This window comes from Prinia subflava, chromosome 1 (assembly GCF_021018805.1).
Source record: "Prinia subflava isolate CZ2003 ecotype Zambia chromosome 1, Cam_Psub_1.2, whole genome shotgun sequence".
NCBI classification, from domain to species: domain Eukaryota; kingdom Metazoa; phylum Chordata; class Aves; order Passeriformes; family Cisticolidae; genus Prinia; species Prinia subflava.
Genome location: NC_086247.1, coordinates 34,928,265 through 34,946,910, shown reverse-complemented (window position 1 = coordinate 34,946,910; position 18,646 = coordinate 34,928,265). Strand labels below are relative to the sequence as shown.

The 18,646-nt window shown below is 44.2% G+C and overlaps 1 protein-coding gene across 2 annotated transcripts in view; it reads left to right on the top strand.

Moving 5' to 3' along the window:
- The window catches only part of VXN (vexin), a 28,809-nt gene extending 10,490 nt beyond the window's left edge, over positions 1-18,319 (top strand). The window contains exons 2-7 of one of the 2 annotated variants that reach the window (XM_063393163.1): positions 1,202-1,374; positions 4,304-4,359; positions 10,093-10,228; positions 12,696-12,754; positions 14,383-14,468; positions 15,292-18,319. In XM_063393163.1, the coding sequence (XP_063249233.1) occupies positions 1,308-1,374; positions 4,304-4,359; positions 10,093-10,228; positions 12,696-12,754; positions 14,383-14,468; positions 15,292-15,478 (591 nt within the window). In that variant the 5' untranslated portion in view covers positions 1,202-1,307 and the 3' untranslated portion in view covers positions 15,479-18,319. Of the gene's footprint in view, positions 1-1,201; positions 1,375-4,303; positions 4,360-10,092; positions 10,229-12,692; positions 12,755-14,382; positions 14,469-15,291 lie in introns of both variants that reach the window. The other variant, XM_063393154.1, reaches the window with a different exon arrangement.
- The last annotated feature ends 327 nt before the right edge of the window (positions 18,320-18,646 follow it).

The following is an 18,646-nucleotide window of genomic DNA, read 5'->3' as shown; positions in this document are numbered from 1 at the left end:
CAATAAATCAAAAACTAATTGAACTTCTGGTTGATTGTATTGCCGTCCCACTGCCCGCTTCCAGCACCGCACGGTTTCCTGGGACAATGCCCCCAGCCCCGCAAAGGCTCTGCTGCCCCTGGACAGCAGGAGCCTGCCCTGGGAGGTGACAAGGGACAATAGCTTCTCTTTGCTCGCTGCTTTCTTGAAACAGCGACACCTTCCACTCGACCAAAATGATTCCAGGCTCAGATGTCTATTTGACCAATATTTGTTATTTCAAATAACAAACGTTTGTCAATATGACAGTGACAGCCCCTGATCACTGACACTTTCCATCTGGGACGGTTGGTGGCACACATCCATTGGAGAAGACAGCACTTGTTTTGGTGTTAATTAGACACACACGTGGTACTAATGAAGGCTATTCATTAGACTAATATAATTTAATATCATTATTCACACTTGAAAGTGCTCCAACTACATCAGTTGTTGGAGCCTGCAAGCCGGAATTTTCTGTCTTGGGTGTCCATGGCAGCATTAAGTCACCAAAAGCTGAGGGGGCTGATATTCATAGAGGTGGAAAGGAACAATTTCTGATGGGAGTATTAAGCAATGAAAAGCTTTGGCAAGAAGACCCTTTATTGAAGTGCATAAATATGGGATTAGGCCCCAGAGCCATCAAATCAGGAACCCATCTCTAACTGAGCCACCTTTCCTCCCCTTGCAGCCACAGACGTGTAGGGGGCATGGGGATCTATGCACATCTGCCTTTCTTAGACACTTGTTTTTGAAATTTTACTTTGAAAAAGCCAGGATTCCAGTATTTGTTTACGAAATGAAATGGTAAAGCACAAAATGTTTTTCTTAATATACCTAGAATCATCTCCTCATTATATGTAAGGAGCAAAATTTTATGGTAAATGTGTTAAAGTACGCACTCAACCCAATAATGTAAACTTATTTCAAATATCTTTGCAGTACTTCTGTAAACACTTGGCAATAGATTAAACTTAGTAATTAGCTATTTATTGCAGAGGATTCTCCACACTAGTAAAAGGAAATGTAAAATAAAATACTCCTATCTGAGTAGAAGCTTAAGTAAGAGCTAAATTAAATCTTCGTGTTAATATTATTCATAGAAAGGCAGATGGGAGCAGAAAATGTTGCAATGAAGAATATGGAATGAGATGAGATCACAGCATCAGTCTGTCCTTTGTAGATCTGGACAATGATCACAGAGCCAGATTGGATTAGTGAAACCTATTTACCAGAAGTTCAGAGCGGTTGCATGAAGCTGAAAGGCAGTCAGTAGGGAGAGGTGGAAAATGCACCAGATTTACAGCTGCAGCGATGAAAATCTAGAAGTTTTCACCACTGTGATTTCTTCCAAATGTGAGTACATCAAAATCTAACAACAGCTAGGGTGTTGTCTTTTAGAGGGATGGGATGTTTAGCAGCAGGGAAATATTTGAAGAGAGCAGCTTATCTGTTCTGCTGTGCCGTGCTCTGCCTGCAGCCCAGCACTCGCTGCTGCTTTCTCGACCTAATCCTTGCAGGTGCCTCAGTATTGTGGCTCTGTAAAATCTTTGCTCTGGCAAAATTGGGAGATCTGGAATCGGTGTTGCTGTACCTATGAGGTAACTGCTAAAGTGACAGCTTGCAACTGTGTGGCTTTTCTGTGTAATAGAAAAGAGAATGAAGTTCTGCGAGCAGTTTGAAGTGGGTGAAGTGCATGAATGTTGAATTTAAGTCTGCTGGCTCAATAAGTGGAACATTTCCAAAGCCATGCCCTGGAAATGAATGCATGATTAACATTAATTGCTTCTAATGAAGAGTAAGAACCGGACAAAGCCCAGCCTGCGTTTGATTGAACAAATTAGTTTAAACTCAATGGCTGCATATTTCAGCAACAAGAAAGCAGGGAAAAGCAGGGAAAACAAATTGTGGGGGCAGATCAGATCTTTACTTGCAAGCTGCGAGCATGAGCTCTCAGCTGCTTGATTTTGGAATATAAGTGGAAACGACAAAGTGAACCATCTCTGTAATTGTATTTGTTGCCCGAAATCTGGGCTGTACATAGAAACATCCTTTGCAACTCCACATACATCATCTGCAAGGATTCGTTCTTCTTTTCCTTCTCCGTCTCTCTGCAGAAATTTGTGTTTGCAGGGGCAGCCTCGCAGCCCCACTGTTTGCATTGCTGCCATTGTGTTCCCACGCAAGTGGGTCACTTCTGGCTACCTCTGTGATTCACCCTTCTTTCAATGCCTATTCAAGTAATTGCATGTTAGCTGGTGCTGTGACTTCCCTTTCATGCCTTGCCTTTCTTCAGCCCCTTTAAGCCTTTTTCAACTCGTTCTGGCAGGCAAGAAGGGATATGGGACTGTGAATCATATGTACTCTGAAAGTAGGCAAATTTATTACTGTTAGGCATATTTATGTGTTGCTCCTTTTGCACTAGGCTATAGTAGTAGCTATAGCAGCACAAGAGCACGTTCTTCTGGTAAAAATAGTTTTTTATCATATAAAAAGCTATACTCCTTACACTGTATGGTAAAATACCTAAAATACCAGAGAGGCAAGAAGATAATTCCTTGCATCACTGAACTTTTCTGCACTTGAGTGTTTTGCTTATGAGCAATTAGTTTAGTCCTCACAATGTGAAATTCCAGAAAGAAAGGTGATGGAAGGCAGCTTCAAAAACAACTTACAGCATATTCCTAGGTTAAAAAAAAACCAAGTCACCTTCATTTTGTTTGTCTGGCTTTCATCCCACAATCACCATGGTTTAAAAAGATAAAATGTGTCCTGCAGGAGAAGACAGTAAGGATGCCTGAGGATATCACACCGTGCAGAACAGACTGTAATCATACTGACAGCTTAGCACACTCTAGGCAGGCAGATAACTTACTTGTGACGAGCTCAGTGTGGAAGTGCCCTGTGCTGCAATGGGCTGTTCACAGGGACACTCCCATTTTCCTGTCCTGTTTCACTACAGCCACAGCACAGGCCCGAATTTCCTCTCCAGTGGGCTCCTAATGCTCAGTACTTATATCCTCACTGGGGTGTGGAGGGATGGCTCTTAGACACTCACAGGCTGTCTAGGAAGAGTGACTTTGGTCTCCCTGCCAGCTCTGCTTGTGGCGGAGCCCTGGAAAGCCCAGTCACTTGTTATTCCTGCCATCTGAGGAGAGGAGTTTGGCTGCAGTAACAGCAGCCTTGGATGACCTCCAGCTGCTTCCACAGCTCCAAAACACTGCAAACAGTAATACACAGCAATGATAAGCACTGCAAGTTAAATGTGTGCCAACGAGGCAAAGGAAAGCTCACCTGAGGAGCAGGAGTCACCCATCATCTTGTAGCAAACCTTCCTGGCTCTTCAAAGCCTTTGGAGCCTGAACAGGAACCCCCCATTCTCGTGCCTCTGACCTCCAGGGTCAGCCTTTAGAACTGGAGTTAATTCCCCACATTTGGCAGCTTTCTGCAAGCCTGTTTCTGTCACTGGTGCCTAAATCCTGCAGCTCGGGTAGCCTGAACACAAGGCAGGGTAAGACAGGGTGAGAGGGGGAGCTGGGGGTATCACAGTCTTCCAGGTCCGTTTCAAGTCTAACTCAGCAAGAGTTTAAAGAGCTCCCACTTAGGCACATGTCCAGTAAAACCATCACACAAAACCAATCTCTTCAGTGCAGACAAAAGCTTGGCTTATGGCCCTGGCATCCCGTGTGTCTATTGTCTAGTGGTTCCATGATTTTGGTGTCTTTGTGGGTCTAAGAAATAAAAGTGTAAAAGAAATAGACTTTCAGCAAAATGTCCCAAGTTAAAGAACTGAACGGGTCATTTTGGGGATTGAAAAAGCAAAGATTAGACTTAGTGCAAATGTTGTGCTTTGCACATCATGCAGTAAAAGTGAAATGATGTCATGAGGGAGTTTGAGCTTATTGATAAAGTCCCTAACCAGATAAAATCATAATAGTCTCCAAGTTAAACTACTCATTTCCTACTGAAATACTGGCAGGTGGGAGGCCAGATCAAAACTGAGAAAGGAGGAGTGTTCCTCTTGGAAGCCTATGGGAGAGGTGCAGAAACTCGGGATAGGCTGTGGCCCTGTGACCACGGATTTCTGTATTGTAGAGCCAGAGGATGGTCTCTGAGATCACATCAAAAGGGACTTGCTTTTGGGTTGTTTCAGCTGGCATCTTCCTTAAACCCTTTGTTCTCCCCTCTCTTCCCACCGTGCCCCCAGTGAATTCTTACAGAGGACTTTTGTAGGCACATGTCCACCTCCACAGCATCCTGACCATGTTCCTGTTCTTTTTTGCAGCATGTAGTCCTGCCCGAAGACGAGCCAAAGCTACACAGCACATCCTAACAAAGAGTGTAAGAAAAATCTCCTTTCCTCTCCCTATTTCTTTTTTTTTTTTTTTTACATTCTAGTTGGCTATGCCCACCCTCAAAAGAGCTGTGGGTAAATGGGAAGCAGATTTTCCAGGGTAAAGAAGTGTATCCATGTTGGATGCAGGGAGAGGGGTGGGAAACAGAAGGGGGAGTCTCTGTAAAGCTTCAGAGAAGTGCTTTGAAACAAAAAACAAAATATGGTCTTGCCATGCAGAGTCAGTCAGAATGAACTAGTGGCTTATCAGTGCTGGCCATCTGAGGGAATCACAGATTTAATTATTGTCCGTAGAGCCTTCACAAAAAGTCCAGAGAGACATGCAGGACTGAAAAGGAAGCAAATCATACCAAATCATATCAGTGTTAATCAAGTAATAATAATAACCATATTGTTCAAGTAGCCAGTATCCTAGGGAATTTGGGAGAAGAACATCAAGCAATGGACTGTAACTTTGACCCTAAAAGTTGGCACTGAGAGACCCAGGGAGGATGTTTGTCCCCTGATCCCAGCAGTGCTTGCTTGCCCTTTCCTCAGCCTTGGTGCAGAGGGCACAGAGGAAGCTTTTTACCCATTCCCTGCAGATAAGATACCCCCAAAATTAAAATAACTGAACATTTTTCACGCTCTGAATAAATGTCTTGCAAGTAAATGTAAAGCACTTGCAAGGTGCTTCCACACATGGGTGTGAGGTTCCTTGTCATCAGAGACAGTTTTCCCTCCTTAAATCCACTTGACCCATTCACAACCCCTTCCACAATCCTTTTAGCTGATTTGCAGGAATGACAGTCTCTTCTGCATTCAAAGCACTTCTTACGAGTTTGAGACCTTTCTGCCAAAGCATTTCTTCTCACCACAAACCTGTCTCATCTCTTGCACTTTGCTGAAGTATTTTGCTCCATGGCCTTCCCTTTCCTACTTCCCAGATCCACCGTCATTTTCAGAGAGCCTTTTCTTTGTATTCCTGCTTCCCTGATCTCCCCACAGAGCTGTAGCTCCTCCTGCTTACCACACTCACCTGTACAGTGGAATAAAAACTTGTCACACTCACTCCCATCCTCTCTTTTGGTTATTCATGCAGATCACAAGATCCCAGTACATCACACCACACTTAAAGTGGTCCCCAGGAAGAGTCAGTAACATGTCTGTCATTTTGGGGGTAGAAACTATGCATGTTTATATTTTCCCAAATTGGGACAGTTTTGGTTTGGTTGTTTTTGTCCCATAGCTCAGGCTGAGATTTCAAATTTACTCTTCATTCCAAAGGAAGATGAGTCAGACTGCTGGAGCATTACTCAAAATAAGCCATTTTGAGATACTCCACTTTTATTTGTTAAACCTTTGGAATATTTTGTTTGCCATGCAATATAAAAACAGCAGAAAAGTCCAAACAAAAAGTGAACTATTCTGACTTGATGAAACAAAATGGTCGGATAATTTATCTTTTTTTTCCCAACATTTCTCACAGAACTATTCAGCCAAAAAAATTCAGCTGGCTTACATCAAAATCAAGGGAAATTCTGTGCCTGTTATCTTGTTCCAAATCTCAGCAGATCGTTGTTTCTACTAAATGGAAGCATCTAATATTTTATTTGGACTGCATCAGCTGCTGTGGCAGCACAGTACTCATAAAGGCCTAAGAAAATAAGATAAGAAAGTCCCTATTTGTTGCTGTATTTTAAGAGGATTTTTTTTTCCTTTGGGGCTTTCCTGACCCCAATTAAAGATGTCCTTTGATTGGCTCTTAGTCATGATGCAGGCAGCATCATATTAGCAATGGGAACACCAAGCCCGAGGAATGGTCTGCAGCTCCAGCTACAAAAACAAGGATGGCTCTCAAACCAAAGTGACTGGCACAATCAACTCTTAGACATTCCCCTTCTTCTGCAGTGGCATGCAGCTGCTTACAGCTCATGAGCAGGCACTGAAGTCAACTGCACATACTGGAATAGACGTGCCTGTGAGGAAGCTGTGATTGCCAATTTCTGGACCCACAGAAAAGTCGCAGAATGATTGTTTATTTTTCACTTTTACATCTGCACCTGCAGCCAGAGCTGTAAAAATGCCTCAGCTAACCTAAAATCTTCTGCTCTGGTGGTTGCAGTGGATGCACAACTTTAATCCTCAGCAAGGACAAAAATAGCAAGCAATGTGGACATCTGCCAGACCTTTTTTTTTCGCAGCAGAAATACTCAAGCAGTGTAGCATTAAGTGATTTAACATTCAAATTACTGACTGTGGAGGGTAACTTCCATCATATACAAGAACTCAACCCAAAAGCAGGATAATGACTGTGGAAGGGTGACAGAAAGGAGAAAGCACCTTTTTTTTTTTTTAGCTGAGTGTTTCACCAATATGTATATTTGCAGTTCCTATTGCCCTCTTAAGAGTTATTTCCAGTGATAGTAGATCCTTCCCTTCTCTTCTTCTATCCCCAAAATCCCTTGGGTGGCACTGTCTGGACACCAGTACCTGTCTACTTTGCAAGAAAGTAGAAAATACCCCTGTGATTGCTTGAGCTGCCACATTAAAGTTTAGCTCATCATCAGGCCATCCAAATAACTCTACAAATCTGGAATTTTCTCCACTAACAGGCACATTGTTCAAACTCTAACTCAAAGTTTTATCCAAAACCAGATATTTAATTGTCACCTTTTCTGGATGGTTGTTGGTTGGCAGTGGGATTTTAAGTCCAGGATCAGGATGGTTGGAACAACCTCTCTGTGGCTGTCCTTCCCTCTTACCACAGTTAATTCCAGCAGTGGGTATGCCAGGCCTCAGTGCTCTCATGTGCATGGCAAAGCCCAGAAAAAGAGAGTTTGCTGAGCTCTGGTTTCAGAGTCAGTGTCCTGAAAACAGACTGGGCCAGTCAAAGGATTTACAGGTTCTAAAAACAGTAGGGGTTTTTTAGTAGTTTGCTAATTCTGCATAGTTTGGCTGACTCTGCCATTTGCACAGATTTTAATTTCCTCTTATGTCTAGAAAAGAAAAGTGACTCCCAGTTGATCCTTCTGCCTTACCCCAGGTACCCTAGAGAAATGTCAGCTCCACTTTAGATCAAAACCAAGCTACAGCAGGTTTAGTTTCCTGACCTAGATAAGTCTTTACATGTTACAGTAATGGGTGAGGTAGCCAAAGTCACTGTGAAATCTTGAATTAGGAGATAAGGAACTCCTAAAGTGTGCTACAACCAAATGCTGCAAAGATGTTCACGGAAAATATATTATAGAGGTTGCACTGTTGTCTCCAGCTGCAATGGAAAATGGCACTGTAACTTATTTATACAGGTTCTGCTGCTTGAAGGCATTTTGTCATTGTTGATACCATATGTAACAAGGAATCTCGAAAACATAGACAATGTGCCTAAATAATTCTTGTTCTTAATCAAGATAAAGATCCTCTTCTTTTCCTCAAACTGTATTTCATTCTGCGCAACACGTAGGCAGAATGTTAAGTTTCGAGTCCATGGTGGTTTACACTGATCAAATAAGCCACTTTCAGGATTAGAGGTGACTGCAGCCAGCATCCTACTTACCAAAATGTTCTTTCCATGACAATGCAAAATAAGTGACCTCAGGTGTCTCAGTAGGAGAGGGTTGATGACATTTTCTGTCACAAACCAGCAAAGACTGAGTGTGACCAAGAGCACTGGACATTTTTCCAGAGATGGTGGGGAAAGTTGAGCTTTTTGTCCTTGAAAGCTGGAAGAGCTCAGTTCACACAAGGCAGACTCCAAGGGCTGTCATTAGAGACCCCTGCCAGCCACAGTCTCATCACATTAGTCCTGAAGACAGGTGTCTCCACTGGTGTCACTGTGGTGAAGGGGGTGATGCCCTGGTGAGCAGCTTGTAAGGTTCGTGTGGTCAGGGCGTGTGTGGACACAGCCTGTAGCCTGCAAGGGGCTGCTGCACAGGGATGGGGAGGTGCTGGAACTGCTCCAGGGGCAGCAGGGAGAGAACCAATGCCAGCAGCTTAAGTAGCAACAGGAGGCCTCTCACAACCAGCATCACCCTCGTTCTGAGACATGGGAGCAGTGCTGAGGCTCGGCTCTGTTGGCGGCTCCAAATCTGTGATCAGTAGAGCTGGGAGCCAGCTGCAGCCTCCTTTAGCATGTGCTTGTCTTCAAGGACACCCTTTAACTTCTAACTGAACACTAGGCATGTCTTTAATCAGTTTACAGCATATGGAGTGTCTTAGGCTGTGTGTCAAAATCCGCAGAAATAGTGGAAATCCCCTGTTCAGCCTTGGATTGAGCTTTGGCTGCCTTACCTGCCTTTTCCAGAAATATTTTTGCCTGTTGTTGGGCAGATTCTACTCCTCATCCTACTAGTCAGTAGTATTTGGTAATATAGCCTTGTCCAGACTCTTGAGGTTACATGGAGACAAAAGAATTAGAAGTGGTTAAGTTGGGATTTTTTTCTTTCCTGCTTTGGAAAACATGGGTTTGCATGTGTTGTTATGTCTGTGTAAAAAATCATACACACAAAATATTGCACATTAATGGCAAACTGAATTAAAATTTAATTAGAGGAAATGGACAATTTGGTGTGAGGGGGCAAGCTTGAATAGGGTCTTGTTTTCATCTTGAATGTGTGTTCAAAAGGCAGTGCAACAGAGGGAAGTAAGGCTTTTCCTATGCCAATAGTGGGCTGGCCAGTTTTTGGTTTCAGTCTTAAGAAAAAATAACTATATTTATATCTAAAACATGTAGACAGCAACTACCAGTCATCAGTTGGATGCAACTAACTGCTTTTCTCATGATCTTCCAACATAAGAAAGTCTAATAGGAAATAGTCTGAATAGTTGCCACATGTCTTGTTTCCTTGCTGGTTTGGCTCTTCACCCTGTTTAAGTGGTTCTCTGTATGACAGCAGCAAGTCATTATTATTCTTCAGGGAAGAATAATAAAAACCAAAAAACTATGAAACACTCTGTCCCTGCTGTTGGAACTTTGATCTTGAGAAAACTCTTTCCAGACCATCCTGGATACCCATCCTGATGAATCCACTCCTTTGTGGTGTATCCCTGTTTTTTCCAACTCACATTAGCTCTGGCCTCCCCAATTGCCTGTGGCAGTACAGTGAATGCCATGGCTTAGTCGTAATTGATTAGAAAATAACTCGATTTTGTCCACGCTTGTTTTCAGGGGCTCTTGAAGATAGCAGGAGGGGCTGAGGCTCAAAGTTGCAGCTGTCAGTGAGTTTTGTCTGTGTGAGCTAATGTTTGTGAAAATTAATCTCCAGGAGCACAATTCCTCTCTGCCTCGTATTGTTTGTAGTCATTTATCAGGTACAATTTGTAAGTAAGTTCAAAAGACAGGAGAGACCATAAGGAAACAGTTGTAATTCGCATTGCGTAAGTTTGACCAATTGCCCGAGGTGTGATGCAATAAGAAATCGGAGCTGTCTCAGGGGCATATCCTGTTCAGTAGAGTTTGGAAAGGAGCACATTTCAGTGTCCTGAGGAGAATACAGAAAGGTGTAACTAAGTAGCTGGGTCCCAGAAAGATTCCCAGCAGGATTTTCCCATACTTCCATACACAGCACGGAAGCTGGAGCCAAACAAAATCTCACACATCCCACAGTCCCCACCTGACAAACCCCCTTCGGATGACAGCAGAGCAGCGGGCAGAGCAAGCAGCCTTTCAGCTCCCCCATGACGTGCACGGAGCCCCCAGTCCCCGGGGCGGGCTGTGACGGGCTCTTTGGTGTCCCCTGCAGGTGGTGGCCGTACCGGAGCGCCGGCCGCACCAGGGCGAGCTGCTGCAGGTGCTGTGCCGGGCCAGGGCCGAGCCGGAGCCGCGGGGCGGGGGCGGCCCGCAGGGAGCCCGGCCCGCCGGGGGCGCTGCCCAGCGCGGTAAGTGCACAGCCACGGCCCCCGCCCTCCGCGCCCTGCACACACCGCGGGCTCTTCCAGGCTTGGCGGCCGAGCGGGCGCTTCGTCCTGTACCTGGAGGATAATTCCGTGCTTAAAATATCCAGTGGAATTAATGAGATAATGACCGTGGCATTGCTCAATTTATTCAGAGTCATAAACTCGCTTTATTCAGAGTCATAAACACTCCCTGACAATATTTTGGAGATGATAAACAGTAAATTACTGAGTTTGCCTGAGTCATCTTATTATATAAGATCCCTGTTCAGTTGCTTAGAATTAGCCAGAATATAATCATTTGGGATGGATTTTCAGATTCTGGATGTCAGCCGCAGACCTGATTTTTTGGCAACCAAAGCTCGTTCAGCATATTTGTGAGAAACCGTGAAGGAAAAGTAAAGCTTGCCAATACGAAACCAAGGAGATGGGTAAACATAAACAGAGTGGCTATTCAGATCCTCCAGCACTGCTGTGTTATGTTTGGAAGGCTGGAGCTGGAGCAGGGCTGTGCAGTTTCACATCGGATGGCCTTCTAATCAAAAACACATCTTTTGTTCTCCTTTGAAAAATCACCCATAGGCAGTCAAGTCATATGCCTTTAAAGGAATCCCACATGGCATGTTTTTCCAAGAGGAACTGGACATTTGGATGTTAAAAGGTGTAAAATCTCTAAAGCAGGTCCATGAGGAACATGAAGGTACATGTTCCTCACGTCACCGGTCTGCAGCCACACTGCACATAAGCCATCCCATTAAGAACACAAACCAGACAAGAGCAGGGCCTGGGAAACTGAAAAGGAAGAAACTGAGCCTGGGACCACTGAAGATCTCAAAAAGGTCCCAGGACCAGGATCAAGATGTGGCTGAAAAAAGAACTGGAGCTTCAGGACAGGAGCAGGGACAGGAGGAGGAGTGGCTGACTACAGGATGAAGGATGGCAGAGAGTCAGAGAGGCAGAAAGGAGGGACTGCTGCTCCCTGCTGCTAGGGGAGATAAGAGATAAAGGATAACAGATAGGTGCAAACAAGAGGAAAGCTGTAGGAATCTAAAAAGAAGAGCAGAAAAGGGGGAATCAGGTCTCCTAGGGGGAGAAAGGGAAATGAGTAGGCAGAACCTGGAAATTAAGTTTAAATTAGTACAAACAAGGAAACAAAAAAAGAACACAGATGAGGCCATTAGCATGTTCATTGTTACCATCAGAAATCCTGCACAAATAGCAAAGCAGCAGGACAGTCCATCCCAGCATGTGAGAAGGCACTTCTGGAAGTGGAATTCACACTGCATCCAGCCACCACTGCCCTGAGGGGAGCAACTACAAACCTGAAGCCAGGAGAGTTTTCTTTTGCCTAGATATCTTGTTAAAAGTTTGCAATAACATTTTCTGTATCCAATGAGAAGGACGGGCTGAAGGGAAGAATCAGACAAAGTAAGAGAAAACAAACCCAAATAAAAGGAAAAAAGATGAGCATTAGCTGAAGCACTGATGATCCACTTGCTGAATACTGTTAGTTCCTAATATGCAAGATGAGAGGAGGTAATTGCATTAGCTTTGACGTGAGGGATACAGTAAGGTACCTAATGGAATTACTGGAGAGGGCTGGAGCGGGAAGCAGGAAGCTGGTTAGGATATTTATCATAGTCAAATATTGCCCCAGAAGGAGGAGACAGTTCTGATTACTGTCATGCTGCAGACAGCACTATAAGCAGAACCCTGGCTATTTCCATATTTGCTGTCATTATTTATACTCCATTGGTCACAGCAGTAGAGAGTCCACATTCCCACAGCCAAACAGGAGGATTTGGCCTCATGAAAAAATCTGGCATCCCTCACTCATTTATTTCCTTGGCACAGTGAGCAGGAATGTCAGTGAGCATTTATCCATGGATAAGTTATTGGATGAGCAATTACTTCAAACCGAAGGGTAGACTTCAGAGTTGAGGACAGCAGAGAGAGAGAGATGTCACTCAGCCACAGGAAATCCCTCCCTGTGATGGGATAGACACAGCACACATCTCTGCCCAGGTTGAAATAACTCTCCAGAGCAATACAGAAAGGAGAGAATGATCTCCTAGGCAGGGCAAACCTGCAGTGGGGGCTGAAGAGCAGCATTTGGGCTCTTTGCCTGGAGAGACTCATGACTGTTTACAGATGGGTAAAGGGCTCCCACTTGGCTTGGCTTGCTAAGGGCAACTTGTCATCTCATTTGAAAAGTCCAGGAGCAAGCTGAGAGACTTTCCAGAATGACTTAAACAGTTCCACAATCACTTATTTAGACATCACAATAGGTGTTCACTCTGCTCCTCTGGCTATAATCAAATCTGGTGGGACTATAACCTGTATCTGGGTTCTGTCCATATCTGGGTTTTACTGTACAGGAGGAGGTTTTTCATACAAGCTGTGAAAATGGGATAATTGCACCTAATATCATGTTTCTAATGCTTTGCAGCAGGAATTACTGGACAAGAGTCATCTAAGTCCTGTAATCATCTTTTGGATGGAAAATCTTTGGTAAGTAAATAGATCAAGACCAACTACCAATGCATCTTAAAACCTTGTACCTGTCAGCATGTCCCACAATAACAGCACATCAGTCTATTGAGGCACCTGCAGATTTCCCAGCTTTTGTTAAAGCTTGAAACACCATTTATGCCAGAAGATCCCTTAGCTGGGAGCAGAGACTGGCGTAGGAAGAGAACTGCCCCTCAGGAACCAGGAAGAGCAGTGGGATGAAACAGGCAGGCTCCTGTTCTGGATCTCAGCCACCTGCAAGAGCTGGGAGAAATCAGCCTCTTGTCTCTCAGGGAATTCCACAAATTGGGAAAAAAATAATTTGTTTTCTCCACAATGCCAACCTGACACAATAATCTCCAAAGTCAGAAATACCAATAAAGAGTTGATGGGAAAATTATCATACGAACTCCCAAAATGTGTTCTCTAATAGACAGAAAATAATATTTTGGTTAAAAATTACTCACCTTTACTAAAATGTTCTCCTTCCTTTCTTTGTCTTACAATGCCCCCCTAATTTTCAAAGTCTCTACATTTAATAAAACCTATCTTTTTCAAAGATAAAAAATTATTTTAAATAGTTTCTGGCCAACACTAGACCATGCTGTCAGAACTTTGTGGTTTCAGAGGCTCTTTTGGATGGCTGAAGTATGCTTGCTAGCTGATAACTGGGCTACACCTAAGAAAAATGGCAGTACAATACTTAAGGATGGTTAAAATTAACGTTATTAGCTGTAAAGAATCTAATTGAACCTACCAATAATTAACATAGTTAATTTTCAAAGGATGCTTGCAAAAGTGATTTCAAACACTTCTAAGTCTTAGGATACTTGGAAAACACACCTAAATGTACCCAGTCCCAGACTAATCTTAGGAGAAATAGCCCAAGAAATCTTAAGACCAGTTATGGTAGTGACAGTACTATGAACATGTTTTTCAGGATTGCCACTAAAATCAGTAAGTGTGCTTACTGCCTGAAATAATGAGATCACTTCACAATTGCTGACTTTTTTTTTTCTATTTCTGGGCAACTCACACTTTAACTCACCATCTTGGAGGATATGCTGTTCTCAGAGACCTGTTTATGGGAAAACGTGACTCAGTGCTGGCAGGCAATTTATGATCAAATAAGACAAGGAGGAAGTGGATGATTAGGCACTTGGGGGCCCTGGCAGAACTGGAGCATAACCAGGGTGCCAGCACACCACAGAGCAGCACACAACAAAACAGGGAAACATCTCTGAAAGCACAGGGAACTGTGATTGCTGAGACCCCTGCTTCCCAGGGAGCTGCAGAGGTGGGGAGCTGCCAGAGGCAGCCTGCTCACTCTGCACAAAGCCTCACTGCCTCAGGAAGCTAAACACAAAAACTAGGGAATAAAGTTCTGCAAGTGTCCCTTCTTTGATGGGGGGTGTTACTCTCACTCATGCTGAACTCAGTGACAATATTCACGTGAGCAGCTGCTAATTGTGTGGGTGAGAGTTGAGCAGTCAAATCCTTAACCTGCTTTCTCTTGTTAAGAGATTTACAGCATTTATTGGTTTTCTTAAAACAGACTCTTTCCTCGGATGAACCGTGTCCCCACTCATCAGTGGCATTTCCTAATGATGAGCTTTGTCCTCCCACAGGTTCCTCCATCTCCAGTTGCCCATATCACAGTGAAAGCTGTGGCTGTCACGGGCTCGCCCACACGCCACCGCACCTCTACGGAAGAGTAAGTCCCTTCCCACCCTCCAGCCATGCCTCTTGTTTCCCACAGCCAGGGAGAGTTTGGCAAAGGTTATGCTGAATTCATTGTCAGCCATGGCCATTTATACAGCTGTCTCAGTGCCCATTACAGGTCTTCTTTACCATTAGAAAAAAAATCATCGTAATTCAAAATGAAAGTGTTTTTCCCCCTAAGAAGTCTGTAATATTTGCCCTAAAATGTAATTAGAAAATGTAATTAATTGAAGAAAAAAAATGTGTTAAAGTCTAATTAAGGAACAGCTTGACCATAGTACAAATGCACTCATCATCAGGCAGTTAACCCAGACATGGATCTGGGTGGGGTTTGAGATGCCACCGTTGTCACCTGAGGGACAGTAACAGCTCTTTGTCACAGTGTCCTTGCACTCCATACACAGAGATGTAAGTTCCCCTCAGCCACTGGAGCTCATCACTGCTTCATTGTCCTTGGGGCTTTGGTGGAAGGGCCCAGCTCTCTCCTTGCGCAACCCCCCCTCCTTGTTGGGTGGCAATTGCTAGAGAGGATGGACGTAGAGTGGTCCCACTTGCAGCCCATCCCCTTGTGTGAGTGTCCCCTCCCATGGTGAGGGAACAAAGGCACCAAGCTGAGAGGTGGCACAGCCACAGCATCCCAGCCCCCTGACCCACAGAGCCACTGCTCATTCCAGACCTGCTGATCCCAGGGCTGGGCCAGGCATGGGCACACCTTTCCAGCCAGGCAGCTCTTGGTTCTGGATGCTGGTTGCCATAAGCAGGGAAGAAGGGCCAGGGAGAAGCACTCTGTACACACCTTGTGTGTTATTTGTTAGCCACAGGCAGAGCTGGAGGAAGACAACAGAGTATGACCTGGCCCTGCCACCAGGAGCAGAAGCTTCCCTTCCACTGACAGGAGGCAACCTGTGCGGGACACCCAGCCTCCTGAGGAAGATGTGGATGAAGCACAAGAAGAAGTCAGAGTACCTGGGGGCAACAAACAGTGCCTTTGAGGCGGACTGATAAGGCTCAGCATCCCTCGGAAAGGCAGAAGGTCCTTCAGCAGGACAAGGTGCTTTAGGATCAATGAGGGAACAGACACAGCACAGCTCATCCAAGAAAATGATATCCTTTTTATTACTTGATGCCACTGCCTCAGAACAGTGGGAGAAAGGCTAACAAAGGTAAAAATGGTGAATATGATGCAACTAAATGGCCTTTCCTTGTTGCATTACACTAAAATCCCAACCGTCCCACTAGATTTACATCTTGACTCGATGCTGAGACTACTGCTGACCCATTCACCATTTTCTATGTCCTGTCTGAATGAGCTCGGACTTGCAACAAGAGAAGACTTTGAAGAGGTTTGTGTATTCCTGCAAGGCAACAGATTGATTGCAGAGTGCCATTAAATCCCAGGGATCTACTTGTTGTGCTCCACTGCTTGTCGTCTTTCCCCTCTCATATCACGAGATAAAAACCTCATCTTGCAACATGCTGGGCTCAACGACGCATGCTAAACATCTCTTCTCCTTCAGTTTTGATGTTGCAAGGCAGGAATAAAAGATGCAAAAATTCTAAATCAACGGGCCAGAACTGAGTGAGTTTGCAAACATATGGACCAAACTTTGCTATGTGACAAGTGATTGGTGTTTTAAAGTGTCCTGCCAGATCAAACTAAGAGCAACAGGATAACCTCAAGGGATACCTTCTGCCGTAGAACCTGCTTATGGGTGGCATGGTAGTCAGCAGTTCACCCTCTAGCCATGTGGTAAAGGATGTTACATTAAGTGCACAAAATACAAGAAGGAAGGAAAGTTTGTAAATGGTGCAAGTAGGTGACTAAGTATAAGATATTTGCATGTAAGAGATCTGTGCTTATGAATAGATGGATTTAATGGAATTTGCTTTTAAAAAAATCTCTCCTTTTTTTTTTTTTCCAATTTAGAAATTGCTGGTCAGGTTCTCTACAGTTTTTCTCTCAAAAAAGAACTAAACACTTTTATGAAAGGAGTTTTTACCACTATTATGGACAATATTAGATTAGTCATAAGCAGTGCTTGCCTTCTGTGAGTGCTCTCCTAGTTATCTTAAAAACTACTGGTTTCCCTAAATACAAAACTTTATATTTAAAGTTGGAGGAGGCGTATCTCCTGTTGTTTATAGTAATGATGACCTCTAATCTAACCGCCAGTGCACCAAAGCGTAAATTAAAAATAAAGATCTGGCTCTGTGACAGCAGCAGAGGGAAGGAGCTCCCAGCTGAAACTTGCTTGCCTGCAGCCAGTGCAGTGAAGTGCACTGAGGTGCCATCACAGACAATGCCATGGCAGTGAGGGGCAGCTGGCCCTGCCAGGGGTCACCAGTCAGGAGTACCAAGGGACCCCATGGATGGGAGGGAAAGACAGCCAGGACTCCTGGCTTTGGATTGGGCAGCAACAGGAGAGGTTTGCAGCTTAACAGCCTGAGCAACCAAAGCTCATGGGATGGGAAAACAAATGGAGCAGGCCAGTAGCTTTACAGAGCACGTCGTCCTCATGGCTGCATGGGGGAAACTGGGAAAACCTATTGAGGGCTGGACACGGTGGAAATGGTAGTAGGATGGGAATGGAAGTTCTTACTTTAAAAGGTACTGTGCCTTTTAATGCTGCTAGAGCCAAGTCAGTCCAGAGTCTGCCAAGGAGAGAGAGGGACTAAACCTTCATGAAATACCCCTGACAGCCCTCCCATGCAGCTGCCCATCACTGCTCCAGTCACAGGCTCCTCCTTCAGAGGTGCTCAGCTGGTCAGAGGAAAACTTGGCACCTCGAAACCACACAGACTCTCCCTCCTCATTACCAAAGGTAAAAGTCCTTCTCTGGCCCAGCAACCCAAGACAGGGATGATCTGCTCTCCAGCTTTTATTTCTTGCTCCTGGGAAAGGAGGAGACCATGGTTCCCTGTGAATCATGTGCTGGCACTGGTGACCCAGGACTGACCCTGTGTTCTCTGCCCTGACATGAGAGAGCAGTGCTGGCACCCACTGAAGGCTGCACACCTGGCAGCTCCCTGTGAGAGGCTCCACCCCACCCTTAAATTAGAGCCTGGCACACTGGTCCTGTGCAATAGTCTGAGCACCCTGACCCTGCCAACATCAGGTCCTCTATGACTGAACCAAGCTGGAGCCATGGTCAAGAGTTTCCTGAAACACTTTTTACAAATATCACTAACCACACTTCAGCCCCCTCTTCAGCCCATAGAACTCCTGCCAGAAACCCATATATGTATTTTTACACATGTAGGTAAACCTAGTAAATTCAGTGGGACTGCTCTCTTGCACAGCAGTACATATATTCAAAGAGTAGGGAGAAGACCAAACACTGGTTCCCATTTTTGGTCTCAATTCCTAAACAAAGGAAAAACAAGGATGATGGACAGACACTGGGAAAATCCATTTACTGCATTAGGTGTAATTAAGAAAGTAAACATTTGTGGTACCTGCCCACGTAGTTAACATGGCCCATAAAGTACTCAAACACAGTCCAGGACAGCAAGAGTTTTGCTTGTTGAGGAAGTTCCATTTTAGTAATAGTATTTATTTTGTTAATAATAGCTTTGAACAGTATGAGGATGGAGGCAGAGATAATTAATATTTCTTCTTAATAATTGGTGTATCTTGACATATGTATTTATGCTTTTCTTATTTATTTATTTATAATTTCAATCTACAAGAGAAGGAGCTATTTACAAGAAGCATATTTAATTTCTTTGTATTCCAGGAACTGCTGTGGAGCTTTTTTGTATTGTAGTAGATATTTATTTTATTGATTTAAAAGTATGTTCTATTCTTAAAAAAACCCAATCAAACAAACAACAAAATAAACAAATAGCATGTGGTTACATATGGGTCTCAGAGACTTAAGTGTTTTTTGGGAAGCATTTAGGGGCAAGTAAAGGAGGATGTATGGTACTGAAAAAAGGTGAACCTCTGATAGAAAAGAACATGAACTTCTCCACAGCCTGAAAGTGTATTTGTGAGCAGCTCCAGTACTGTACAGGTGATAGAGCCATTTTGTTATCAGATGTTCAGAGAGAAGCCCTGGCACTGTCAGCAGTTAGAAATCAGATACACCTTTACACACCTGACCTCAAGCACATCCCAGACACGACATTTGCATCATCTCCCTCCCATCAAATAAGAGGGAGACAGCC